The sequence below is a fragment of the Oxyura jamaicensis genome, chromosome 1 (genome assembly GCF_011077185.1).
Source record: "Oxyura jamaicensis isolate SHBP4307 breed ruddy duck chromosome 1, BPBGC_Ojam_1.0, whole genome shotgun sequence".
NCBI lineage: Eukaryota > Metazoa > Chordata > Aves > Anseriformes > Anatidae > Oxyura > Oxyura jamaicensis.
Window position 1 is genome coordinate 141,815,604 of NC_048893.1, and position 27,706 is coordinate 141,843,309.

A 27,706-nucleotide genomic window follows, 5' to 3' on the forward strand; every position below is an offset into this window, starting at 1 on the left:
TAGGCGGCGCCGCTGCTCGGCGCCTGCGCGGGAGGCGGCGGCGGGCGGTGAAGTTGGGCGAAGCGCCGCTGGTAACATGGTAGGCGGCGGGGCGGGGGGGGCACGGCGGCGAACGGGGACGGGTGGGGAAGTGGGGGGGGGGGACACACAACGGTCAGACCCCGGCTGCCCCCCGGCTGCCCGCCCCGTTAAGCGCAGCGGCCCCCGGTTGCCCGCTCCGTTCCCCCCGTCCCTCCTCCCGTCCCGGCACCGCGTCCCGAGCCCTGCTGCGGGCACGGCGGGGGGCGAGCGGGGATCCTCCCGGTGCCCACCCGGTCCCCCCCCCCCGCGGTGTCTCCCCGGTACCCTCCCGGTGCCGGCGGCAGGCAGCGGGGAAGGTGACCCGGGGCGGGCACGGAGCCGGCAGCCGCGTACCTTGTCCTTTTTTGGGCTGCGGGCGGACACGCAACCCCTCCCGTGTCCGTCCCCCCTTGTGTCCCTCCGTCCGTCCCCCCTCGTGGCCCCCCGGTCCCTCAGGTGTGGGCTCATGGCGCTTTTGGCGTCCCCCCGGACCCCCGCTGGGTGCCCCCTGGCTCAGGCGTTTGGGTAGGTGGGGGGTTAGCGAGCGGGGCTCTGGTGTTTAAACATTATTCAGAAGTGAGGGGTTATTGAGGGGTTTCATCCCCAGACGTGCTGCTGTTGTTGGTTTGGGGGGTCTTCTCCTAAGCTCGATGTGTTTCTGCTTATATAAAATAGAAAAAAAACCACCGCGGTCTGTATCTTGTTTGTGCCATGCGTTGCTTGTCCCAAGACCGTCTGTAGGCTCCATGTGTGTCCCAGAGATAAGGAGGAAACCCGGGGATGGTCCCATGCACCCCGGCCAGCAGTAGTCTTCTTCCCACTCATGCTTCGGACACCCCTGAGCTGGCCTTTTCTGCTACACCCGGTGCTCTCAGCAGTAGTAAGCAGCTTTCGACAAATTTCCCCGATAACGTGTCCTGGTCCAACAACTACGCCGAGCATGGCTGAACAACATCAGGTGGTGTCAGAATAAATGATAAAAAAACAGAGTTGGACGTCAACTAGCTCCTTCTTCTTCCAACAGAATTGCGTTGACCGATGTCAACAGCAAGTCTGCTCCCTAGAAAATCCCTTCTCCCACCTCGTGTTTTTTTTTTTTCCCCCAATAAACTTGGGGGTGTTGTGGGGAGGTGGCTGCTGCAATTAGCTGTCATTAAGAGGGACCCCTTAGTGGTTCCTCTGTGCCCCCGCAACAGGCCACCTTGTTGATTAATGTGCTAATAGCGTAAATAGCTTTTTCCAGAGTAAATTAAAGTTTTAGATCATGTTTACAGGAACTCTATAGACTCACTGTAGCGTTCAGCAAACCTCTGGGGTGTGTGCTTTGTTTTCTTTTGGTCTTATATCATCTGATGGCAAAAGTTAATAGCTGCTAACATAAAAATGTGAGAGATGCTTCTGACTTCCAGTTGATCACTTAAAACGATTAAACTTTGCATTAGTGTTAGGACAACCTTTAAGCAGATTTCTCACTTTCTCCCTTCCCAAAGGACTGATACAGGATCTGAGAATCTGTACATCAGGCCTTTGTGATTTCTCGTTTAAGTGACCAATAGTCCTATTTTCAGGATATAGCCGTGTTGTTGTATGATGAAGCTTGTGTTTACTGATGTTACACAGCAGAAGAGAAAAGACTCTTGCGTACGTGAGCAGTAGAGCAGGCATACAAATCTATTACTGCTGGAATATTTTTCTTGCTAAAAATGTACATATAGATGCTGTCATTTCGATTTTCAGAAGAAAATGCTGTCTTTTTAACTACAGAAGAACGAGGCTTTGTCTTCCTGTAATTCTGAAGTGAAAGTTGTCATCAACGAGAAAACTAAACCCTTTTAAATATAGGCGTTAGTAGTAGAATGCTGAAACAAACTTCTGGATTAGCTTCATTGGCTTTCCTGCTTCTTTTGCATCCCAAAGCATAAGCTTAAATCGTCACAGAAGGACAAGGTCCGGCAGTTTATGGCATTTACCCAGGCTGGGGAAAGGACTGCTATATACTGCTTAACGCAGAATGAGTGGAAGCTAGAAGTGGCAACAGACAACTACTTCCAGAACCCAGACTTGTACTACAAAGAATCCATGAAAAATTCAGTAGACAGGAAGAAATTAGAACAATTGTATAATCGATACAAAGGTAAGGCTTGTGGTTATTTTTTCTTGTTATGTGTTGGGTTTCGTTTTTTGTTTTTTTTTTTTAATTTCCTTTGGGGTGATATTCCTACTCTTCCCTCTGCCATTCTTAAGGTGTTCTAAGGAAAGATTGCTAACTTGTGCTTCTTACTCTGTGTGTAGTAGTGAGGTAAGAATGAGAGGCTTTAAATGTTCTTCGTGTTCCAATACACAGCTTCCTTAGATATTCCTGTAGAGTTTAAAATAAATTCACGACAGAAAGCTAAACCATGAAGGAAGTCTCAGCTACATATGGTAGAAAGGAGAGTAGAACTTATTATGGAACTGGATTTATTGCTGGTGGCTGCTATTAAATATATCCATGATACACTTTGTGTGCCGAAATAATACACGTGATTCCTGTACAAATATTTGGGGGAGTTAATTTACTTCAAAGATGGGAGTATTTCTGTACATTGAAATCAAAAGTGTTTCAGGTAACATTACGGCTAGAAGCCTGACTAAACAGTAAAATGAGAAAGCTCAAAGTCGTCTTGAAACTCCATCCTTAATTTATTCTTTATGTTTGCCTGTGACAGCACAAATGATGCCTGTGTTCAGAGAGGCTTGGAGGGAAAACCACAGGGAAGCAGATTAAAGGCAGAGTTCTTTCTTTTTCATTTGATTTTGGAGCATTGTTAAAAAAGACGGGAAAATAAAAGGAATAGATAGTCATGTAAGAACATACATAAGAATGTACGTGATCAAGGTAACAGGGCTTTCTGAAACGTGGACATCTGATGTGAACACATGCATTCTTTACGTGTTAATGCAGAGTGCACTGGATGCATCGTTACCTGCCACTGCTCAGATCCCTAAACCTTGTGTTTTAAAAATGGACTCTTCAAAATTAATCAGCTGTGATTTTATGTACTTTTCTAATTGTAGTATATAGCATGCTTCATGTGTATTTTGTCCTGTTCTTACAATAGTATTTCCACTTATTTTTTTCTACTTTTTAAATCACACATTCTATTTTAAATACAGACACTCTTCCTTATTTTGTTATAACGAATGGCAACGAATTGTGGGAGATGCAAAGAATCAGCAAAACTGTAGCATTTCCTCTGAGAACGTGGAAAAAGTTGGATTAATGAACCACTCTTTGTTTGTAATGTGTCTGTATCTGTCTGTCTCAGCCCTTTGCTTAATCTGTGCATGTCAGTCTTAGAGATTGTTGGGTCAAAAATACATATACCAATTCACAAATGCTGCCAAGAATACATAAATTTTAAAAATCATTAATTTATTTCTTATTCATAATATTCTAGCAATGGAAACTACCATTCATTTTTGTGGAAGAAAAGTCTATTCAGTTACGTCTGTGTTTTGGTTAGCAGCACACCTTTGCAGTTCTACTGCAAATCCCAGTAAAACTGTAAACTTAACAAAACTTTCAGGAGACTTGAGAGAATGCGGATTTGATTAAGCACCTTTTCCTTTTCTCAGATGTAGCTTAAACTTCACACTGGCCTTTCGACAAGATGGGATTCCTGTGTTCACTAGGGTTTATAGAATTACTGCATACATTGTATTATATTTTGAAATCTGAGATGAGAGGTCTTTCATTTGCTGTGCCATCTTGGTGGTAGTTGTCTTATCTGTTAATCCAGCAGCTTTATCAAAACAACAAATTCATTTTGTTCCCAATCACTTGGAAGACATGCAGCATGATAAGGATGCCCTTATTGAAATACATCAAAATGTTTCCATCAATTTTTAAAACACACACTTCTTGCCTTCATATCTTCAGTTATTCCCAAATCAGACAAAAAAGTCATATTGGCACAAAACTAAATCTGGCATACAGCAGAATTGTTACTTGTTATTCCTGCTCCATAATAATTCTGTGTAATGGGTGTAAATCTTTGCTAAATTAACTTTCCCTTTTTAGTACGTTTGCCACTGTAGCTGTGTCTGGAAAAGAGAAAGAGATCTTACGTTAACAAAACAAAAATAAAAAGGTTTCTTAAACTGGATTTTTGATCAGTCATAGAATAAGGATTTAAAAGTGTAGTGTAGTTGAAAATCTTAGCAGTTTAAGGGATTCATTTCTTAAGTTTACTGAAGGGATACCTTTCTCCATAGCCCAACTCAGTAAGCTAAAAAGCCTTGCTATCAAAGGTGGCAAACACTGTTCAGTAATTTATAAACTGTAAAATTCTGGGAACTAAAGGTGTAATTTTTAGATTTTTTTAAAAAGAGAAAGAATTCAGTTACAGTTACAGCATTGTTACCAACCTTGACATTCAGGTAGTTATGAAGTGTGGTGCTGATCTTAAAAAAGGTACTTAGTATAATACTTTCAAAGTAGTATTGTTTATCATGAGGCACTCTTGTGCTGAGGCATCATTTAAGCAATGCTGTGGTGATTTTCCTGGCTTATAATTAAAAACCAAAAATAATATTTCAGTGTACATTTATAGTGTATTCTCATCTGCCACTATCAGGAAAAAATCTCTGGCCTTACTTGGTAAGGTTTTTTTTTAAGTTATGTGCTAACATTTTGTAGTTGGATGTATTTATCAGCCTTGCTGCTTTGTAGATTCAGTCAGGCATTTCTTCCTGTAAATTTGGATCTTGCGTGGAGCATTGTGGAAAGGAGACAAAACTGCTTTGTTAAAGGTAGCTGATAAATTTAGGAAAAAGCTGCAAGCCAGTTCTTAGGGAATTTTTACAGAATACTTGATCTACCTACTGAATAACTAGATTTCAAGTGATGCTTGTGTAAAACTGAAGACCTGTGATATGCAGCATATCAGAGCTGTGCTGATGACTATTTGTAAATATTTTTATGAATAATTATAATTCTCCTCTTTGTGTTTTGAATTGCAGACCCGCAAGATGAAAATAAAATTGGCATTGATGGGATTCAGCAGTTCTGTGATGATTTAAGCCTGGACCCTGCAAGTATCAGTGTTCTGGTTGTAGCATGGAAGTTCAGGGCAGCTACTCAGTGTGAATTTAGTAAAAAGGAATTTGTAGATGGCATGACAGAGCTGGGGTGAGTATCGGTTTCTTCATGGTTCAAAATGTAACGAGCTCAGTTTCTGTTTAAAATATTTTAATTCATTTAAGTGTGAAGCTTTGAAAAGCTGGTAATGATGGTGCCAAGCTTAACAGGTGCTAAAGGCGTGTAGTGTCCAGTCTTCTGTAAACTGGCGCTTTACTGCAAAACATTAACAGCCTCAGTAAAGTAGAAGTAAAATAATTTTTATCAGTACAGCAAGATATGATCATCTTTTCATGTAACTTACATAAGTACATGTATGATCGTGTTACAGTTTTGTTGGACCCTGTGCTGTTAACAAATGAACATCACTGGAGAAGTTTCAAAAAAAAAAAAAAATCAGTGTTGAGAAGAAATGGGACAGCAGAAAAAAACTTTCAGTTCTTTATCTTCTCACCACTTTTTTTTTTAACCAGTTTTACAAAATACACTTTTATTGCCTTCTATGCTAGATACTTCATTTGTAGAGAATATCTCTAAGGAACTGAAATAAAAATGAGAAGAACTAGTGGTAGAAAAAGTTATTTGCTCTGACTGATAAGATTTTTTTATCCTTCCTGAATTATTGAACTGTTCTGGAGAGTAGACTGAGATTAAAACCTATTCCTCCTGTTTAACAATAAAATCAAGCATTTATTACCATAAATTAATATTTTATGTACAACTCTTTAGAAGACAAGTTCTATTACTTATATGTATCATTTTGACCCTTATATATACACACATATATATATTTAACAGATGAATTTCCGACTTACCTACTGTACAGTTTATTGTGCATACTTTTTTGTTGTTAAATAACTTCATTTGATTTAGAATGACACTTTATTAATACCTTTCTACAGTAGAACAACTTCTAGCAAATGCAGTAGTTGTTTCTTGAGCAGGGGTCCTGGCAGTCTGTTGTTACAGACCTCATCGGTTATTGATTTGTGTCTAAGCTTTCATTTTTAGGTAAGGATATTCAGAAACTGATAGAAGTTGTAATGTCATCTGAACACCACTGCTTTATTTTGTCCCTTTCAATCTGGCTTTTGGATAGATTCTGAATAATTATGACTGTCTAGCTATGGAGAAGAGTCAAGCAGTCATGCTTGAAGGCTGCCAGCATTATTTGATATAACTGATAAAAAAATAAAAATGTTGTGCTAATCCTCCTGTGGTTTCTGGCTTGGATGTTTTGTAACTTTTGTCATGTTAATCATATGTCCTCATGACATTCCAAGGTACTTTTCACAGAGGTCTGTGAATTTTACATCTCTGTGCATTTTAGAGTTCTTGGAAACATAATCTGGTCATACCTGCCTGCCACTGGTATGCTGCTTATTGATAATTTGGAATGCTTTTTGTTACATACAGGATGTGCAACGTCTGTGTTTTGTTAGCACTGCACACAGGTTAAGATTTGAATGAAAAGACATTCCTTGAGGCTTAGTCCACATAACACTTTCAGGGTGTCAATGGGAAGCAGAAGGAAGGCATGTTAAGTGTTCCTATTGTTAGGTAGATCATGTCCCCAGGAAACTGAAGCTCTCAGTTGAAAACTTGGTAAAATTCCTCATCTTTCCTCTACCGGGTACTGTTGGAAACAAGAAAAGTGTTTTTTGGTTTGTTTGTTTGTTTTTAATCTGTAACATGCAAGGCATGTAGAACGGCATCTGCATTGTATGGATTTTTCTATAGCCATCCATTCTTTAATAAAATAGTTATTGAAGCTTTAAAACAAATGGAATCATTGAGGGACTGAGATATTTTATCTGCAAGATTTTTTGAAACCGGTTTCTATCCCTTTGAGTTTCAAATGCAGTTCAGAGTATTGTTAATATCCTGTAAATATTGAATATGGATTTGATCCCTTGAAGTGGGGCAAACCCTTCTTTTAAAATTGCATCTTATTGGGTCACACTCACAGGAAATACTTCAGTTGTGTTAAGGGATGTGTTTCTGTTAGAATCTCAGTAACTTGATTTCATTTTAGTTTACCTGTGTCAAGCTGTTAAACAGTTTATCAGCCTTCAAGTGTTGTCAAAGGCTCATTTCTTTTCCCAGGTTTCATCTGTAAACATACAGTGATGGCAAGTGGATGTCTGCGAATAGTTCACTTTGTTGGAAAGATCTCTAACATTGAGACTAGCTGTAAACATAGCCCACAGTTCCTCATTTATGCAGAACAAGGAATAAAGTGTAATTAGGTTAAAACAAAAAGCTTATATTACAACACCTAAGAAAGGGAAAGATTAAGTTGTGTCCTTCTGAAGGCCTATATGTATTGTTCTACCTAAAAATGTTTAGTAAAGGCATATGATTGTCATATTTCTTAAAAATTCTATCTTAAGAGACACTTTTTGTTCTGAAACTAACAAATCCCTTAATTATATATAAATACTGTAATCTCTCTGTCAACAGGTGTGACAGCACAGAAAAACTAAAAGCTCTGTTGCCGCGACTGGAACAAGAACTGAAGGATCCAATAAAGTTCAAAGATTTTTATCAATTTACTTTCAACTTTGCTAAAAACCCTGGACAGAAAGGTCTAGGTAAGTAGAAAAAAATTGAGAAAATATCTACAGGCAGTGAACTCAATTCCACATGCTTCCAATAATATCGTTGTCTCATTGGCAATTGTATAGTAAATTCATTTTTGATTATTTTTTCCTGACTTCACCTCTTTTCCCCTCTTCTCTCAATCTCTTCTTTAATGTCGCCTTGGTACAGATAATTTAAGAGTTTTCTGCTAGCTTTGACATTATCTCTCTTCTTGTCAAAGGAAGCTCTTGCAGTTCTTAGACCCGTGACATAATTTTTTGTTTAAAATAAAGGCTTAGATAATGAGCTCCTTGTGTTTGTTTTGTTCAGAATAAAGCTGAAACAAAATCTCTATCAGCTTGAAAAGAGGGAGAAAACACTGAACAGAAGTTATTGTCCTTTTAAGAATTTAAAGCTTTAGCCCACAGTTTTTATGCAAAGTTTCTAAAATAAATAATATGGATTTGCTTCAAAGCTAGCGAGCAGACATAGGCATATGATGTATGAAGTATTACATTGTTATTGTCTCTAAAGTTTGAGATGGTCCCAGTCCCGTGTTGCTGGAGTGAAAAGGACGTGTTAGTTAAATTCCAATATTTTATTCTCAAATCAAAAATCCAATTTTTATATTCAAATGAAAAGTTTGTGAATAGATGGGAAAACTTGTAAGATAAAACTTCAAATATATGTCCACTTCCAAAAGACCCTGTTTTGTGTGTAGAACAGCATTATATCATCATCCCTGTACACTTGTGCAATGGTTAAGAAGTGTGTGGGTTATTTTTTGTTTTTGTTTTAAGCCTAGCCACTTTAATTGTGTGTCTACATTGCTTGGCAAGCATGTTAACAAATACTTTCTCAAAAATTGTTCAAAGAAGTGGAAAGGAGAAGCAGAATATTGATTTAGGCCTTCTCAGGCAGTGGTGTCTGTACCTCATTCTTTCTTGGGAATTACTTTGAGTAATAATCTCTTGTAGTTTCCTTTTTTTAAAAAACTGCTTTTAGTCATTTTCCCATTTTCTTTATCTTTTGCAGCAATTTCTTTTATTGCATATGTCTTCCATGTGTCAACTGCCACCTTTCTAGACAAAACAGTGAAATAGTCCTGTAGAGGTTCTGTGGAGGTGGTTGGAGTTCCAGTTCATCAAGTAGTTGTTCATTTTCTTGCTTCTGCATTAAAAAGCCTGGCTCTATCAGGCTGCAGGAAAAAAAAAAAAAAGTAGGTTGGTTACAGCTGAGGCTGGAATTTATGGGATACCTAAAGAAATATTACAAATGGTTTCCTGTTTTAATTGGCTCCCTTCCAACTTGAAACTCATGTACTTGGGAAATAGGACTCAAAAGCTTTTCACCTAAGTCTTTACAAAGAGAGAGGGGGAGGGAAGGCAGCCCAACCCAGATTATGGAACTGAATGTACTGTTTATTTGACATGAAGAGGAAAAAGGAAACTTAGTTGTGTTCCATTACTTCTGTTTATTTGGTATGGAAGCCCTTTCATTTCTGTCTGTCTTCACTGTTTTGTAAGAATGGTACTTTTCAGCAACAAAATGCCACAGGGCCTTCTTGCACTAAAAGTTGAAGTGTTAGCAGGATGAACTAAGCAGCACAGAAAGAAAGCCAAGTGTAAAATATTCTATAGAAGGAGTTGATTGGAACTGTTGCTGATTTCAGGTTTGATGAATTTTAATAATTTTGCCAATTTTGTTCCTTAATCTCAAGCAGCACTTAGTTTACAGTATTTTGAGGACATTTTTGGTCAGACTTCTTTGGGTTTGCTTAAGGTTATTCTAGATATTAAATCTAATCCGGTGCTACCTATTTCAGCGGAAATATCTACTTCTCTCTGGTGTGAACTTGAGCCACTACAGGTTGAGTAGAAAAGGGTGCTGAGCAAGCATATTGACTGATACTGTATTCATTCAGTGCTTGAGGTCCGTGATAGCTTAGCCAAAGAAAAATTAACATAGGTTTGGAGTTGGACTCTTTTCAAGGAATGCCATTGTGTCTGGTGGAGCAGAGAGAAGAAAAAAAAATACTGGTTGGTGTTTACTACACACTGTTTTCTGCTCTGATTATTCTAAGGGTTATTCCTGTTCTTTTGGGGAAAAACAAAACCAAAAAAAAGTAAGCAGAAGTTCAGACAGTTATCTTACAAGAGTGTTTCTATGGACTGAGAACTCTAGTCTCTTCAGCTACCCCTAATGCAGGATGAGGTCCTTTTTTATTTTACATCATCTTCTCTATATACTCAGTGTATTTTCTTCTGTCTATCTTTCCTCCCTCTCTCCACAACTGCATGGAGTTCTGTGGTATTTGTGTCCCAGCGACTGCTGTCAAAGAGATTCAGGAACGTACAAAGTGTGTATCTCTATTTCTGATTTTGGAGCCTTGGCTCACGATGCTTTCATGAATTCAGTGCAGACAGTTAAACAGAATGCACAACTTGATTTGTTACTAAATGAGCTGGTATAAACCTCAGCCTAGGTTTACAGTGTAGATCTTTTTACCACTTTTACAGTGGTAAAAACATTACCACACTACACATGCTCATTAGATGTGCAATCCTGTGTAAATATAGGATGCTCCCAAGCAGCTGTCCTAGCTGCTTGCCTTAATTTTTTTTCTGATGACATGCTACAGTAACAGTGTTTGCCTACAGACATTCACATTTGAATTATGACTGGAAGACTAAGGGGTCAGTAAGCTTATAGAAAGTAGAGATAGAAGTGAATAATGAAATGAAAATGACAAAAGGAATTATTTCCTGCCTGTCAGTTACAAAATAGTCTTTTTTTTTTTTTTTTTTTTTTGGAGGCCTGAAGTATCCATTGCTTTTTTTTTCTTTAACTGTACTGGGAACTTAAATCACTGAGTCTGGTAGCATTTCTCGCTTAAAGCAGTGATCTGTATGCTAAAAGAATATTACGTGATTCTCAGGAATACACATGACCTATAAATACTCATATTTGAAAACTAAACAGGTTTGATGTTGTGTCATTGCCAAACACACAATTCATATTTGTAGCAGATTGTTAATAACTTATATAAAAGATGATGTAATTAAAATGGTAGGATCCTCCAGGCTAAGTGCTAACACATTTTTTAACAGAAACAAAAAAAAAATGAGACGAGAGCTTGCCAGACAAATTTCTATCTGGAAAAAAACCTACTGCTTCTGTTTTAAGAAACAATAAGCAGCAGTTATTACTTTATTTTTTGCCCCATCTCCACTGAAGAACATCAGGAAGTACAGTGAATCACGGGTTCCTTTTCAATATGCCAGGCAGCCTTTCAGTTTAAAAGACAGAGAAATGATTGCTCAGTGCGTTCCTTCGTGCCAGATGGGATCAAGTGCTACCAAAACAGTTCCTCACAGGTGTTCTTCTACCCAGGTGTTCAGTGGTATGCTAGCAATGTATGCCACTTTGCCTTTTTGGTTTCAATAGTTAACTGCAAGATTTTAGATCTGTTAGCTGTAGTCCTCTGGCTGAAAAAGTTTGGAAGCTGCTGCCTTTGCTTAATAAGTTCTTAAACTTCTGACAACAGGTCTTGTACATCTGTGTCAATGCTTGCTCACACTTAGAGTTACTATTTTATATTGCTTTCTAGTGTACAAATTAAATCTATGTTCATAAGTTCTGAAGTTCAGTACTTACACATCCAGAGTGAATACATGAAAAATGTCACAGTAACAACTTCTTACATATTTGGCAGGTAAATATGTGTCTTCCCTTGGTCTCTAGATTGAGTAAAAGCAACTACTTTAAGAAATTTTATCTTCCAACCCTCTGATCATATATTTTTTCCATTGCAATCTAATTGATCTAACTTTCTCCTTTTTTGTAATACCCAAATAAGTTAGACTTTTCATTTGCCTTAGGTACTTTGCTCCTTGTTTTACATCTCAGTATTAAGTTTGCTTATTTTTTAACACTGTCAGCAGTTTGTGATCTATTATATTAGTGGATTTCTGCAGAACTGCAATGCAACCAATTGATTCCAGTCTTCAGTTTCTGTAGTTGATTATTCCTACTAGCTGTATTACTTTGCATTTCTCCTTAGTAAAATCTTCCCCGTTTACTTTGAAGAGGTTTTTTCAATACGTATAGGTAACTTTGAATGCTAATCCTGTCTTCTACCATGCTACACTTTTCCCAGGCTTTGTATAAGTTGCAGATTTAACGAAGGCTTCCTTTGTTGTATCATCTGAGTTACTTAAGTGTTGGACAGCATTAGATACAGGACTCTTGTAGACAAGTCACGTTCTCCCAATTTGGCAGAGAACTACTGAAAATAAATGTGTGGTCTCCCAGAACCTCCTTGGAGTCTCAAGATATGGTAGGTAGCACTTTGAGGTCACTTCAGTGTGTGAATTTGATCACATCTAGCTTCAATTTAACCATCAGTGCTTTCAGACTGAATTTCTAGTTCTTTCTGGGATTGCTGTCAGTTTTCAGTGAAGATTTTTACCTGCAGCGTATCTTGGAAGAAAAAAAAAAAAACGTATGTCCCAAACATTTCTCTTTTAGGAGATAGCAGCAAGAAGAGGTATAGTATCTTTCATTACGCTAGCTGACACTTGTAAGGGTGGGAGTGAAAGGGCCCAGAAGCCCTTCTTAGAAGTTATTTTTGTGATGAAAAAAAAAGATATTTTTTTTTTTGGTGATATCTGCCATGGTCATCTTTGTGGTACAGTGGATTTCACTGCAGGAAAATGATTCTGACTCTTTTGTTGCTGTTTTGTTTTATTTATTTTTAGAACAGCCTGTCTTCCACTGCTTCTTTAATTTCTTCTATAGTTCCACTCAGAAGTAGTGCAAGAAATTCTGCCTTTACATAATTAGATGTGAAGAATCCTCTCCAGTAAATTCAGTTGCATCGATTCTGTCAGGCCCCAAACTAGGTAAAGAGTTCAGTACATCAATATTAATTCCTGGAAGTAGGACTGCCTTTTATAGGAGTCTCTTTTCCACAGTTAACCTGGTGATACTAGGGAATTTTTCTTTCTATCTGTAGTCTCCATAGTCTCATCTAACTTGAATATTCCATTTATTTTTATTAACGTAATATTGTCAAGTAGTTTGCTTCAGTCAGGCACATACTCTTTAAAAAAAGAAGTAAAAAGTAGTACTAGTACCCCTAGGTGATAGCTTGTATAAGTAGTGAAATACAGGAGGCAAAAGCATATGCATGAGGTCTCCCATGATTTCCTTTAAACAGAAAAACATGTTCTGATTAATGTCACTTAGGACCCAGCTGTCAAGTCTCTGATACACCTGAATAGGTTTGGTTGTTGTCTAAGAAAAAGATGGATGTTTATGACTGTTAAGGCTATTTGCCTTCTAAGTGGTAGACAGAACTCAGGCAGAAAGATAACAAGGTTTCATGCAGCAATGCCATCTCGATGGCTGAATATTGGACCTGGCAGACATAATATTTGGATATATTAAACAGCATCCAAGTGCTTTGTTTATATCTTTGAGATAATATAAAAGGTGCAGTTTATTAAGATCCAATTTGCCAGGAAACTTAGACAAAGGATTATTATGAGTAACTAGTTTTGCCTGTGTATCTGCTTTCTCATGGTCTTGCAAGTATATATGTTACAATAGCTGTTAAGTTTTGGAGAGGTTTATCTCACCTTCTATTCCCAAAGTTTAGCTTTTTCTACTGCAGTCTGAGTGAAGTTTTACATCCTAGCTCTTGCTTGATAATTCTAGTAAAGAACAGTATTGCAGATCTTTAGTTGTGTTGTATATACAGCAGTTGAGATTTCTAGGGACACTGTTCAAGCTCAAAATAAGGCCTTAGCCCTTTCTTTTTTTGGTTTGTTTTTAAGCCTGTTACTTATTGTGAGTATCTTAATGGATCTCCCTTTGAGCCCCAACAAGATGTGTTCAACAGGTTCCTCATGTTCAGGACTTTTACTACAGTTTGTTTCAGCACAGTGGAGGAACTTTAATGCGTTCCTTCATGGTCTTCAACTTCCTTTCAACATGGAGACAAAAAGCAGATTTGGTCCTTCGTCGCTCCTTTGTGGTCCCTTCGCCTACTTACTGGCTCAAAAGGTTGTGCTTCCTTCTCTCTGCCAGTTTCCTGGGATCAAGCAAGACATGATACATGAGGAGGGCATTCAGACTTGAATCAAATGTTACCTCAAGACCAGAAGAATGACTATCTTTGCATCCGGTATGTGGACTTCAAGGAGGTTGCATCTTCTATGAGCAGATGAGTATAACATGCTCTTTTTAATTGAAGCAACATCATCTTTAGCTTTCATCGTAGCAGTATCTGAAGTTTGAGATTCTTTGAACAGGCACGTAGACAATAGGCAAGGATATAATTTTTTTTCTTACTAGTTAGTAGGATTTCCTCCGCTTTCAATGAAGATTGATCAATTTGTAGGGTACTTATGGGAGTGAGTAGATGAAGAAATTGAGGGAATTAAATGAATTTCATGTTTACTTTGGAAGAGGTCTGTGAACACTGTATTTCAGGTGTTTGAATAGCCTTGGTCTGTCCAAGTTTTACTCGTCCTTGTTTTAGTTCATTTTTTTCATCCAGAAAATGCCATGAATTTGAGAGTTCAGTATAGGATCTGGTGAAAAGAGGCCAATAGCAGCAGCAAAGGTGTGACATAACTGGCAGCTGTAGTAATGCCTTAACTCTTACTCATGTTAATTCTTTTACTGATGTTTGGCTCTTACTTACCCAGTCCATTTTAAGTCATCTGTTGTAGCTTATTTGAATTGTACATGGGGACATTTGGAGAGATGTAGACAGTCTTAAAATCTTTAACCAGGTTTATTATCCTGTGCTCAAACTGATGTTTAGATTATCTTCTAAGCCAAGCTCACAGTCAGAAGCAGTTTATTTGCTTTTGTGCAATTGATGCTCGAGATAATGAGCATGAAAGGTTCTGCATGGAATCAGCCTGGTATCCGTGAGGTAGTTAATAAGCAGTCAGAGCCTGACTGATTCCCGCAGAGCTCTTCTGAAATCTGCATCCTGTGATTCACCACGCTTCCCTGTCCACCACAGAGATGTAATTCTGACACTGAATTAATGTGTCCACTAACGCAGAGCACTGGGAAGCTCCTTGCTTACGGCTTTGCAGGGATGAACAGAGACAACTCAGTTAGATCCCGAGTTGAGCCACTTCCAGTGTTCACTTCATACACGTTCTCTGTTTTTCCCCTTCTCTATTCCTTTGGGGGGGGGGAGCTACTAATTGCAGATAAGGGCTATTCTGCTCTAAACTTTTGACAATTTGATGAAGGGTTTCCAGGTTGAGTCCTGATGGTATTTTCTTGCTATTTTGCTTTGTAGATTTTATCTGTATGTAGGAAAAAAATGTTCTGATTAGGAAAGAAACTAATTTTTGTGTCCATATCCTTAGTAATTTGGAGGCCTAAGAAGACTGTTAAAGTCATTCAGAGATGAGGAAACAAGGAGTCAAGTAACTCACTGAATCTTGCAAGTATTCATTTGATGTTTTTTGGTGAGGATAGTGTGATAGTCCAGTTCCTTAGATTCACACCAGTTTCCACTGTTCCACATTTGCATCAGTTTCTGCACTGTGTCTGGGAATTTTATTGAAACCAAGTAATTATTCATACAATGTAGTTTGGTTTAGCTTTATGAAAGTATGATATTTGCCTGCGATCACAATGTGTGAACAAGAAGGAAGAGATCAAAGAATATCAACCCAATGATCCTGTAGGGGAAATTACGTGATTTTAAAGAAAACTTTGGAATTTCAGTCTCTTACAAAGATTAAATATACTATTATAAGCAAATTTAATGATAAAATAGATTTGTCTTGCACCCATCCAGATTAAATTTTTATGCTGTTCTGGGTGCAATAGAATTTGCTGGCTACTCTTGTTTTCAAATCTGTAAAGTAAGGTTTGTTTACTGCAGTGAGGAGAGAAAGCCTCAAACAAAGGCATTTTCATTTCCTTTTTCTTAAATTCTTTATGAACTGATCTAATAAAAGTAAGTCTTTCCTCCTTCAAGCTTTATCTTATATTCTTTGCTAATTTTTTGATTTGTGGCTGTAGGTAGACTGGGAAGCACTGCATGCATGATACTTCCTGGTGTAAAAATTCCTACCCTTGTAGTCTGAGTACTCTTTGAGTAAGTGAGCACTGAGGCTTTTAACAAGCTGCTCAATGTCTTTCACAGGGATCTTTCACAAGACTTGTGTAATGTAGCAAAGCTTTACAATGTTAATAAGAAGGTTAAATGTTAGCAGAGGAAGAAGGCGGCAATACTGGTACAATCAGTTCTTCCTAAGGGAAGAAATCAAAATAACTGATTTATTACCAAGCTCTAAAACATGCTACACTCTACTATCATAATGTGCAGACCCTAGTCAGCATGCTAACTACAGATTTTAAGGGCAACAATGACTAATACTGAAGTATTCTTATAAAGAACTTAAAGATCTTAATATGTACTTGGGGGGGCAGTGTAATGCTCTCTGCTTTTTATTCTCTGAAGTTATGTCAGTAATTTACATGAATTAGGTTTAGTATTCTGACAGCATCAAACATGACTGCATAAACAGCTCTGTTGGTAGGGCAATCTGAGAGAGCTGGAAAGCTCTGTTTGGCAGAGGATGACAAGCGAGTGCTGCAGTCCCAGAGAGCTGTTCTGGCGCAGCAGGTCTAAATGAACTTAATTTCATGTTCCTCGTAAATCCTCCTCTCCAGTCAGTTCCTTGCTGTCTGTTGATTTATCCGTTTTCTCACTTCCCTTGATTACTTGTGTGCAGTGACTTCACTCCCCGTGTCCAAAATCATAGCCAAGGCATAAGGAACTTCATTTAATTTGTCTTTAATTTCTAACATTTTTATTAACAAAATAAGAATTGAATCTAACCATGAAAGTAGATACAAGCTGTCTAGGTGGTAGACTATTTCTCCTGCATTAATTTTGTTAATTTATTTTCACTTTTTAAGCTTTCTGCTTAGAGGGTAGAAGAGGCTGAGGTTTTCATTTTTTTAAAAAAACAAATTTAGAATGTGTTCTGTTGTTTCAGAATAGATCATGCTGCATGCAAGATCTTTTATTTCTGATTGTAAAAATAAATGTAAAAGTCTCTTAAATAATGTAAAAAACAGTATAAGTCAAAATGTAAGCAACTCATTTTAAAACGAAAACATTAAAATGTACGAAAGCATGTTTACTGTAATAACCATTATTACAGCAAAATAATGTTTGAAATAATTGAAATATTACTTTACTATCACTTTCCTTCTTGAATTCTAGTTTTACTTTGATTTTTTTAATATTTTTAACAATTTTAGCTTTGATAATTTTAAATAATTAATATCACTTGTGATTCACAGAATCACAGAATCATCTAGGTTGGAAGAGACCTCCAAGATCACCTAGTCCAACCTCTGACCTAACACTAACAAGTCTTCCACTAAACCACGTCACTAAGCTCTACATCTAAATGTCTTTCAAAGACCTCCAGGGATGGTGACTCAGCCACTTCCCTGGGCAGCCTATTCCAGTGACTAACAACCCATTCAGTAAAGAAGTTCTTCCTAATATGCAACCTTAAGCTCCCCTGGCGCAACTTTAGCCCATTCCCCCTCGTCCTGTCACCAGGCACATGGGAGAACAGACCAACCCCCACCTTGCTACAGCCTCCCTTGAGGTACCTGTAGAGTGCAATAAGGTTGCCCCTGAGCCTCCTCTTCTCCAGGCTAAACAGTCCCAGCTCCCTCAGCCGCTCCTCGTAAGACTTGTTCTCCAGACCCTTCACCAGCTTCGTAGCCCTTCTCTGGACTCGCTCGAGCACCTCCATGTCCTTCTTGTAGCGAGGGGCCCAAAACTGAACGCAGTACTCGAGGTGCAGCCTCACCAGAGCCGAGTACAGGGGGATGATCACCTCCCTGGACCTCGTGGCCACGCTGTTTCTTACGCAAGCCAGGATGCTGCTGGCCTTCTTGGCCGCCTGAGCACGCTGCTGGCTCATATTCAGCCGACTGTCAACCAATACTCCCAGGTCCTTCTCTGCCAGGCAGCTTTCTAATTAGTTCTCAGGATTTCACTACAGAAAGCTATAGAGATGCTATATTATGTATCTAGATAAGGTGTCCAGAAATCCAAACATCTCAATAATGAAGCTTTGTTTCAGTGAATGCAAACTCTTTAGGCAGTACTAAAGGTCTGCATGACAAGCAACATGTACACAAATTGGTCCTTGCTTACACATTAGTTTCCAGAGGTTTGTGCATCTGTCTTTACCTATCCATTTCTAAAATTTTCTTCATTCCTATATAACATAGGAAGTATATTTTGTACAAAATCAGCATACTTTTTATAACTATAGTTTTGTTTTATTTGTAATTGATACTTTCATAACTGTGCATTATTGAGATAGATGTTCCTAAGAGTGTATAAGAGATCTGTGCCTTGCCAAAGCATATTTCTGCAGGGATGCAGAACTCCGGGCATAAAGCCAGAGGTGTTGGGCAGCTTCCCTTCCTCCCTGGAGGTATTTGAAAGCCACCCAGACATGGGCCTGGGCAAGTGGCTCTGGGTGGCCCTGCTGGAGAAGGGTTTGGACCAGGTGGCCTCCAGAGGTGTCTGCCAACCTCAGCCATCCTGTGATCATGTGAAGGCTTTTTTTTTTTCCTTTCTTCTGATGTTTTTGTTTTAATCTCTTAATGCTGTGCTCATTGTAGCAGCTGCACTCCACAGCATTACAGTTTATTGACACTGCTATCAGCAGCCTAATGAGGAACTTCAACTCTGTGAGACTAATCTATCCCTTGACAGCAGAAGAATCCAGTTTTCTGTCCTCCAGGACTCAGGCTTTCAATCCAGATAGAGAAATGTCTTCAGACAAAAGTGTAGCCATATCCCTTGACAGCATGGCACACCTAAAGGCCTGGTTTCTCCAAATGCTCTTAAGATTACATAAACTAGCACGGTTACGAAGAGTGATAGCCCCTTCTAGTCCATTTGTTCCACTGTCTCTTCTTTGTGTCAGTTCATGGGTTTGTGTGATTGCTATAAACCAGATTAAAAAAAAAAGTAAATCTTCCTTAATTTTTCTTATCTTCCCCGAGCTAATTTATCTAGGATCAAGGCTTCCTACTCTTTTAATTATGTGTGGCCTTCAGTTAATTATGCTGAACAACAAAGGAGGAGTAGGACAGATATGCTTTTTTCAAAGCCTTTCAAAGCTAGCATAGTTTGAACTTAGTTGGGTTTGCCACAACCTGAGCCTTTACCTTACTGTGCGTGCAGTACCAGTCCCCATCCCGACAAGGATGTGCTGTTGCTGTAAGTCACAACAACCCACTCCTGCATCTCTGTGCAGGAGAATCAGTTGGCACACATGTGTAATGCATTCCACAAGTGTCAGACTAATTAAAATAGTATTTTATTTACATTGTGTTGAATACAATGTTACAGCAATCAGGTTTACTTTAACACGATGCTAAATATGATGCTGCAAATACCCAAATAAACCAAGGAAGTGTTGCATCTTCTTTCTTTAACATTTTTGCAGTTTCTCTAACCATCTTTGCTTCCTTGCCTGTGCCTTCTTCCATTTTCCAAGGAATATTTCATCTGAAGTATAAAAACTCTTGTGCTATAAAACTGTTTTTCATCAAAGTGCGTTTTGCTTGATGCTTGCCAATGCTTACAAGATGGGCTTGGAAAAGTTGAGGCTTCATAATGAAGCCTGAGTGAATGGGATCAAAGCCAGTCATTTCACGGTGAAATTTAGAAACCCTTAAGATTATGTGAGTTTCTCCCTTCCTTCTTCTTTTGCTTTTCATTTGGGATAACAGATAGGAACAATTTGCATACCTAAGCAGCAAGTAAAAGCTATTAAATAGCATTTTCTCTTTTCTGTGGAAAGTGAGCACGTTGGCAAAGACATCTGACTTTGGTAGGACTGAAGAAAGTTTATTAGGACATAAATTTTTGTGCTCCAATCATACCAGAACAAACACCTGAAACACTGGCTCCATATAGCTGGGTACTAGATGTACAGTAATTGTCTGCATCATCTTAACTGCTGTGCTTAACTTTGGGCCCCAACCATCCATCAGCCAGACTCTAGGGAACTGGCTGTGTTGAGAAACTTGATTTCAGGTGGCGCAGTGGCTTTAGGTTTGTAACAGGATATGCACAGTTCCAAGCACCACACCCCTCTCCTGTAGATAGGTCAGCCTTCCTCCTCGTCTGCTATGATAATCGTTTCTGTTAAGTTTCATATTTGGTTTGTGCCTAACCTATGCTGAAAGCAAAAACTAAATAGTTCTGTGGTTTAAGAAAGGATGTGCCTTTATTCTGCTGGTGCGCAGCAGTATGCATGCAGCACTATATTTAGTGGTGTTATGGGTGGGACCAGGGACAGAAGTGGTTAGCTATTGTGGATTGCTGAGATGAAACAGGCCTTCAAGAAAATCTTATTTCTACCCTAATGCTGTATCTAATACTGCTGTTACTGTTCTGCTTGAAGGTGTGGCAGTGCTGCATCCTCCTCTTGGCATGCATGAGCTGAGCTTTGCTCCTAGATCACTCACCGTGGTGTGGAATAAGATCTGCTTTCTTGGTCTTATATCCTGTTGTGAGTGTAGGGGTTTTTCTTCTACAATCACTTATCAGAAGATTATGCTGCTGTAAGGGGTGCTGTAGAATCATTACACCCAGCCAAATCTTTTTCATTCCCTCTTGTCCTTAAATTCCCTTTCAAGTCAGGTGTGTCTAAAATGTGGTAAATAAACAGTAGTTGGCACCTGCAGACTTGAATGTTCAGGTTTCTATCAATATTTGCCTTCTTTTTATGGGTGTGTTCTTTAAGTTTGTGACAGAGTTATTGATAACTATTGTGTCTTGTTTCTGTAGATTGAGTAACTTTAATCTGCACTGTTGGGTGGTGACAAAGACTTTAATCTTTATGACTGTAACGTTCAATATGCAATTTTTACCATTACTGTTTGTCTTCTGCTTCTTGGGTTACTATAGAGAGCAGTTCTTGGTAATGATTGTAAGAATTTCAAAAGAATGTAATAAATTTGTATCTTAATATACTGGATGTAGCATTAATTGCTTAACCTTAACAGTTTTATTGCGTATAATATGCTGTAATATTAAATGTTTTGCTTTGTCTCTTGCAGATCTAGAAATGGCAATTGCATATTGGAATTTAGTCTTGTCAGGAAGATTTAAATTTCTAGATCTTTGGAATAAATTCTTGTTGGTAAGTACTTTATTCCTTTCCATCTTAGTCCACAGTAGTCTGACCTCTATGATGCTGTGCTTGCAATAAAGAAAGACAGGATCTATGAATACTTCCTTCTAACTTCTTTTTTGAAGACCGATGTAAGGTAGTCTTAAATCAAGCCAAATTAAATCATCTTTGTATAATTTTGTAATTGAGGAGGAAGCAAAGCAAAGCAATAGTGCATTCTGCTTGCATAATCCTATATCCTCTCACTTTAAGAAAGCTTCTGCATGAACTGGAGCCATAATGTAGATTGAACCTATGTTGTCTTTATTCTCAAGACAGCTGTGATTGTTGTGAGCCATGTATTTTACCATGCTCCGCCTTTTCTGGTATTAATGCATAAATTGTGTCTTTTTAAAAAGTCAATTCTGTTATGACTGACTTAACCTGAGAGATGACTTTTTAGTGAAAGGTTTTGTCCAAGTAATTATTCCGACTCATTTTTTTAGATAATAGCTGTGAACTTATCTTGATAGTTTTGTGTTACCGGTGCAGTTCTGTGGGCAGTAAAGATGCATAAATTAAACTTTAGAAATCACAAACTATTCTTATTAAAGAGCCAATTGATTCATCCATATTTCTACATTTGCGTTTCTATATGCTATCAAAAAAAAAAAAAAACAACTATATAACGTATAATTTATCTTTAGTTTTCTATTTAACTTTTTATCTGTAGTTCAGGAGAATAAGTCTTTTCAATATTTATTTACATATTTTTAAGTGTATGCTTTTAGAATATTTTATTTTTCTAAAGTCTTTGGACAGTATACTTATTTTATTCACTGACTGTATGTACCAGTTTCATCAAGAGAATATGTGAAAACATTTCAGTTTTCAACTGCCTCAATACACAACACTTAAAACATCAAAATACACCATCCTACTAGGCTATATGATCAAGTTTGTTACAGCTGTTCTACAGGTCTCTTCTTCAAGCAGCACTCTAGAAGATGTGGTATAGAGTGTCTTATTTTGGTACAAGTATTTAACCTGAACCTAAATGTTAGGTTGACTTCTTTTTTCATCTAAACATTTTTTCTAAGAAAGCAGCAAGCTAGGACTCTTTAGGGTGTGTTTTTGTTTTTCTTTTTAAGGAACATTTTCCAGAGGATTTGTTTGCTTGTTGTATCTTGGCTGCAAAACCATGATATTTGACTTGAGTAAGAGTGCCTGTTTGCTGTTGTGGTGGATGTCAGCCTCATTTTGATCAAGTTCCAGGATTTTAGAAATACAGTTTGTTCTTAGTATTTCAGAGTGTTAATGCTTAAAAAAAAAAAAAAAAAAAACACAGACACAAAACAATAACAAAAAACCACGCTAATTCTTTACATGCAATTACACCTTCTTGCTGCAAACCAGATCTAGGAATCAGGGTTGGCACTGAATTCCTGATTAGTCACCCCTATTGTCTTCACGTACTATAGCAGTATCAACAGATGAGGTGAGTTCTGGGTCATCTGACCTAATCCTACAGTTCAAAACTGCTTCAGGTTGTTTCCCCACATATATTTCTGCTGATTTCCTTTACAGCAGCTGTGGCACTTTATTGACCATCCTTTATGAACTGTTTCTGCATGCTAAGCTGGCAGAAAGATCCAGCAAAAGCTGTGTGTTTTCCTCCAGGCTAACCAGTTGCCTTCCCAAGAGGTCAGATGAGTGCCAGGGCTGGTTCAGGTTGTTCTACAGGACCATGTGGTATGGAGGGGTGGAAGTGAAGAGAAGGGGGAGGCAGGTTATGACCAGATCCTTGACCCAGCTGACCAAGTTATAGGCCCAGTACAGGGGAGAGGAGCAAGAACTTAGACAAATGAACAGGGTTGAGAGGGAGAAATGACAATGTGAGGGCTGAATAAAAGCTGAAAGAATACCAGCTAGTACTGAAACTTTTTGGGGTGCTGTTCAAACTGTCCGGGCTGGAAACTGTTCCATGTAAATGAGGCAAAAGGAGCATGCCTGAAATCAGACTAGGAGGTCATATGGGAAAATAAGAGGAAGTGGGGAAAAGGAGACTGGAGAAAACAAGTGGAGCAAATGCAGATGTTACACAGTGGTGAAGGGGAGAATAGTTTGAGAGGCTGAGATGTTGGATCCAGAAGGTAGCCTGGAAGTGAGAACAGGAAAATGGGTGCAAATATAACTAGTGGGCTGAAACAGAAGCTGTGTAAGGGTGGGTAAAAAAGGTTATGGTAAAAAAGGCTCACGTTAAAACAGTTGGACACCAAGATCCATCATGTAAAAGTGGGAAGTACATTTGTTTTATTCTTTACCCTAGCAAGTTAGGAACACATACCTAAAAGCAAAAATAAAAAAAAAAACATTTCTGTATATGTCAAAATAAAATACTGCCATACAACCATGGAATTTGAAAATAGTTTGTATTGAAAGGTACCATTTTTCTGCCTTTGCAGGAACATCATAAAAGATCAATTCCAAAAGATACTTGGAATCTTCTGTTAGACTTTGGAAATATGATTGCAGATGATATGTCCAACTATGACGAAGAAGGTAAGCAGTACTTGAATTATCGTCAAAAGTTGGTACAGCAGAACTGAAATACTGCTATGAATGAACATCAGGACATGCTAAAACCTTTTGTTTCAATTTTTTACATGTAGAGGTTTAGCTTGAAATTTAGAGTATCATACTTGTTGCCAAAACTCTAATGACAAGAAGTGTTGCTGTAATACGTGGATGGAAGTAAAGATATAGTCACACAATGATAATAGCACGTACTATTTGAACCTCTTATGCTACAAGAGTCATGGTAAAACTTTTTTTTGGAACAAAAAATGCTGCTAAATGCAAGGATAAATGTTTTTCTGCTTGCAAGAATGCTTACATAAGCTTTTTTTTTAAAAAAAATAAAAAATTTACACTGTCATTAATCTTGCAAATCCTACTTGGGAATGGCTATGTACAGAAATACTTACTGAGCTATGAATGATTTTACATGGCATGGAATGGCATTATTTTACTCTCAACTAATGTTTATAAACTTTGTAGCCTGCATTATGCTTTAAATACATTTTGCTTGTACTAAGAACTATTGCTGCAAGAAGAGGTGCAATGTTTCTTTTTACTGTTTAGGAGCTTTTTTCTAGTGTTTTTCATGTCATGCATGTTTCAGGTCAGAAATGAGGAGACATTTCTTCTCAGAAAGAGCAGTCAGGCATTGGGATGGCCTGGGAGGTGGTGGAGTCACTGTCCCTGGGGGTGTTCAAGGAAAGGCTGGACGTGGTGCTTAGGGACATGGGTTAGTGGGTGACAGTGGTGGTAGGGGGGTGGTTGGACCAGGTGATCTTGGAGGTCTCTTCCAACCTCAATGATTTTGCAATTCTAAAGCTAATCTAGGCCAGAAAAGTCCATGACCTTCTGATCCATTTTATTTAGAGACTATACCAACTTATTGCTAATAATGATACATTAATTTCTGAACTGCTTGACTTCTCTTTAGGAGCGTGGCCTGTTCTTATAGATGATTTTGTGGAATATGCACGACCTGTAGTCACAGGAGGAAAGCGTAAAACTTCCTAACCCCAGACTTAATGTGGACTAAATGCACAGTCTGAACTGCATTAGGTAACGAAGATTTGCTGGCTGATAACTGTGCACATTGCTGGTTTCGGTGCTCGTGATGAGGTTCCGGAGACAAAGCAGAAACTCCTCCTTTCTGTCTGAAGAAAATGATGGCTGACTCGTGGACATTTCATGAACGAACTCCAGAAGATAGTCCAGGCTGTTTGTAGGCTATTGGCTTCAATTATTGTACTGGTTGTATCATATAGGATGTAGATTTTGCATGATTTTATACTTTGGAGAAGTTTAACTAGAGGCCATTTTATTAAAGTTTTGACAGCACAGCATGCCATTGAGTTCATGATCCAAAGTGAACACCAGCAGTTAAATAAAACTGTATTATATTGTACTTATATGAAAAGCAGTATTTGTGGTATATAAATTAAATCCCTAAATAAAATGTATGTAGTATGTTGTATTTTTATAAAAGCTAGCTCCATGGATCTGTCCTCATGTAGAATTTTTTGACTTGTTGCCAGAATTTTGAATTTATATTTTTAAGCCGTATATATAGAGATTGGGCATACCCAGCCTCTTGTTTTCCCCGATGAGATTAACTTCCTCATTACTGAGTTCTTGAAGAGCCTGGACATGTTGCAGTAGCGTTGCTGAGGAAGGGGTTGCTGCTCTGTGCTATGTTGCATCTCCAGCTTTTTTTTTTTTTAATTAACCATTTAAAAATAGCCCTTAACCAACCAAAGATACTTCTGTAATTCATATTTGGTTATCAATTCTCTTAGTCCTCAATTCTGTATTTCCTTTATTTTAAATAGTGGTTTGGTAGAATATGTAAATTTTATTTGTAGCCTGAAAGACACCTTGAATTCTAGCAAGATGCAACAAGTTATGAGTGCATTTCCTGACAAGCCTCACAGAAAGTAAACGTGAATAAGCCCAAAGACTTCAACAGTTGGCTTCCACTTTGAAAACAGGGGAAAGGAAACTTCACGTAAAGGAAACTTCACATTAATTATGTTAGCCTCTAGGTATTTTGTATATTCAGTAATACTTTAGGAAAAAAAAAGGAGCAAAAAATCAACACAGTATCACTCAAGGATAGTGGAGTTGGGTGAGTTTTCACCAAATCCAAATGTGTTCAGTTATTTCTTTCTCCCCTCTCATCAGCTATTTATTATGAAGCGTACAGAGCTCAGTCTTTTTCCCCAACAGGGTCTTCCAATGCTTAAGCACAAACATATTTTACCAGAAACTATTCAACACGCTTTCACACAGGGCTCTTCTAAACACTGCCTCATCAGATTGAGTTTGTCATAGCTTCTATAAAAGTTTGTTAAAGAGTTGCTAAAGAATAAATGCAGCTATGATTAATACATGTGCTGTAATCAGAGCTGCACAGATGCGAGAATTTTTTGAGAAGGTAGCGCATTGAGTTATATAGCTTGTACCTATTTGGCTCACATCAGGTAACTTCAGTATTGCATGATGGTGTATTTTGTTTCATAGTCGTGAGGGTATAAAAACTTAAAATACTCTAAAAAAATCTAATATTTAGATTTTCATGTGAGCATTCAGCTTTAGTTTATGTCAGTGAAGCCTACAAGAGGAAATATGTGCTGCACACAAAGTTCCCATTCCTCTACTTGAGAAAATTTGGGGTGTGTATGATGTTTAGAAAGCAGGATTAGGACAAATTTGAACAAATTAACAAATTTTCTATGTATAGGAATATAGCAAGCAAGTTAGAAATGCCCAGTTACTGGTTTATCGTTGGTCTCTTTACCCCAAGCAGTCTTTGTGTTAGGTCTTGCACGACAGCCGCTAGATGTCAGTGTCTCAGTCTCCAGGTGCTTCTCTTGTATAGGAAGTTAGGGTGTAACGCTCACCCGAATTACTGTGTTCTGTCTGTCTTTTTAGGAGTCTTTGACTGTCCTTGCTAATTTAACTCCAGTATTCTACAGAAGTCATCTGAGAGTTACAAGCAGTAGTATGCTCTCTTAATGCATTTAATTTACCTACTTGTTCTAGCTAAAACAAGTCATTTCTGTCCTGTAGGCTTTGGAGAATAAATGCATAGCATCCCGCGGCATCAACTGCTGCTGTCCTGCCAAAAGCAGTGGAATGCTTGCTGTTGACACAATTATCTCTTAATGACACAGTTATCTCTTAAAATATCTAGGTGTAATATAACAGCAGAAATAGTTTAATCCATTGGTATATGATGTAACCAAATAGCCTTATAGCGCTGGAGCTTGCGAAACATTTGTACGTGCTGAGAACTCCTTCAAATCAACCTAACGATGCCTTTACCTTCTGAGATAAGTGGAGCATAAAAAAATATGTGGCTTGAGTTTTTTTGGTTTGTTAATATGAGGAAGCAGGTGCTTAGAATATTTAGTTCTTATATACGCACAATTGTTTGCCTCTCTTAAGCTTCGTTCCTGTGAGGTCCTCTGTGGAAAACACCTTCCCACAGAGGAAGACTGGGCAAAATACTCTCAAGGTAGGAGTTGCTCTGTATCAGCCAGTGTGGTAGATTTCTTTTTTCACTCTTTCCAGTCTTCTACTCACTTGAAACCGCCTGTGCATTTCACATTCCCATAAATATGGATTGACAGCTTCAAGCTTGAACAATCATAAAAGTAAATGCAAATGATCAGCTTTCAAATGTTGATTTCCTTATGACTCCCAGTATTTACCACTGTCTGCTCTTCCCCTTTACAGGGTTCTCCGACTTTCTTTTTAGCTCCTGTAGTGGTAACATTATGATTAATTTATAATCATAAATGGTACAGAAATCTTGAAGTTGTTCACTGCATGCAGTGTTAGTTCCTAGGTAAACTATGTATTTTTTTAAAGCCGATGCCAGGTTTTTTGGGTTTTCTTCCTGGAGCATTTGAAATTGAGCCATAGGATTTGTACTTGCCAATTCTAAATTTAAATGTAATTTATCATGTATGTCATGCCAAGAAGAGCAGACCTGCAGGCATCCACTCATGCAATGCACCTGAGGGATTTGCTGCTGAGTAAGCTGTACGTGTGTGATTTTTGTGGCAATGGAAAAAGGAATAAAGGGACTTGGAACATAAAGGATTGAAGTCAGTCATGTGAGATGTCTCTGGTTTTATCAGCTTTC

General features: G+C 38.2%; 1 protein-coding gene across 1 annotated transcript; it reads left to right on the top strand.

Moving 5' to 3' along the window:
• Window positions 1-27,660, top strand: DCUN1D2 (defective in cullin neddylation 1 domain containing 2). The gene is made up of 7 exons (XM_035317535.1): window positions 1-79; window positions 1,978-2,194; window positions 5,065-5,233; window positions 7,646-7,776; window positions 20,927-21,009; window positions 23,445-23,541; window positions 24,491-27,660. Exons 1-7 carry the CDS (start codon window positions 77-79, stop codon window positions 24,568-24,570), a joined length of 780 nt encoding a protein of 259 aa, XP_035173426.1. The 5' UTR covers window positions 1-76; the 3' UTR covers window positions 24,571-27,660.
• The last annotated feature ends 46 nt before the right edge of the window (window positions 27,661-27,706 follow it).

Coding starts and splice junctions, on each gene's coding strand:
- DCUN1D2 (XM_035317535.1), top strand. Junction 21,010..23,444: donor TTTGGAATAAATTCTTGTTG/GTAAGTACTTTA, acceptor CTGCCTTTGCAG/GAACATCATAAAAGATCAAT. Junction 23,542..24,490: donor GTCCAACTATGACGAAGAAG/GTAAGCAGTACT, acceptor ACTTCTCTTTAG/GAGCGTGGCCTGTTCTTATA.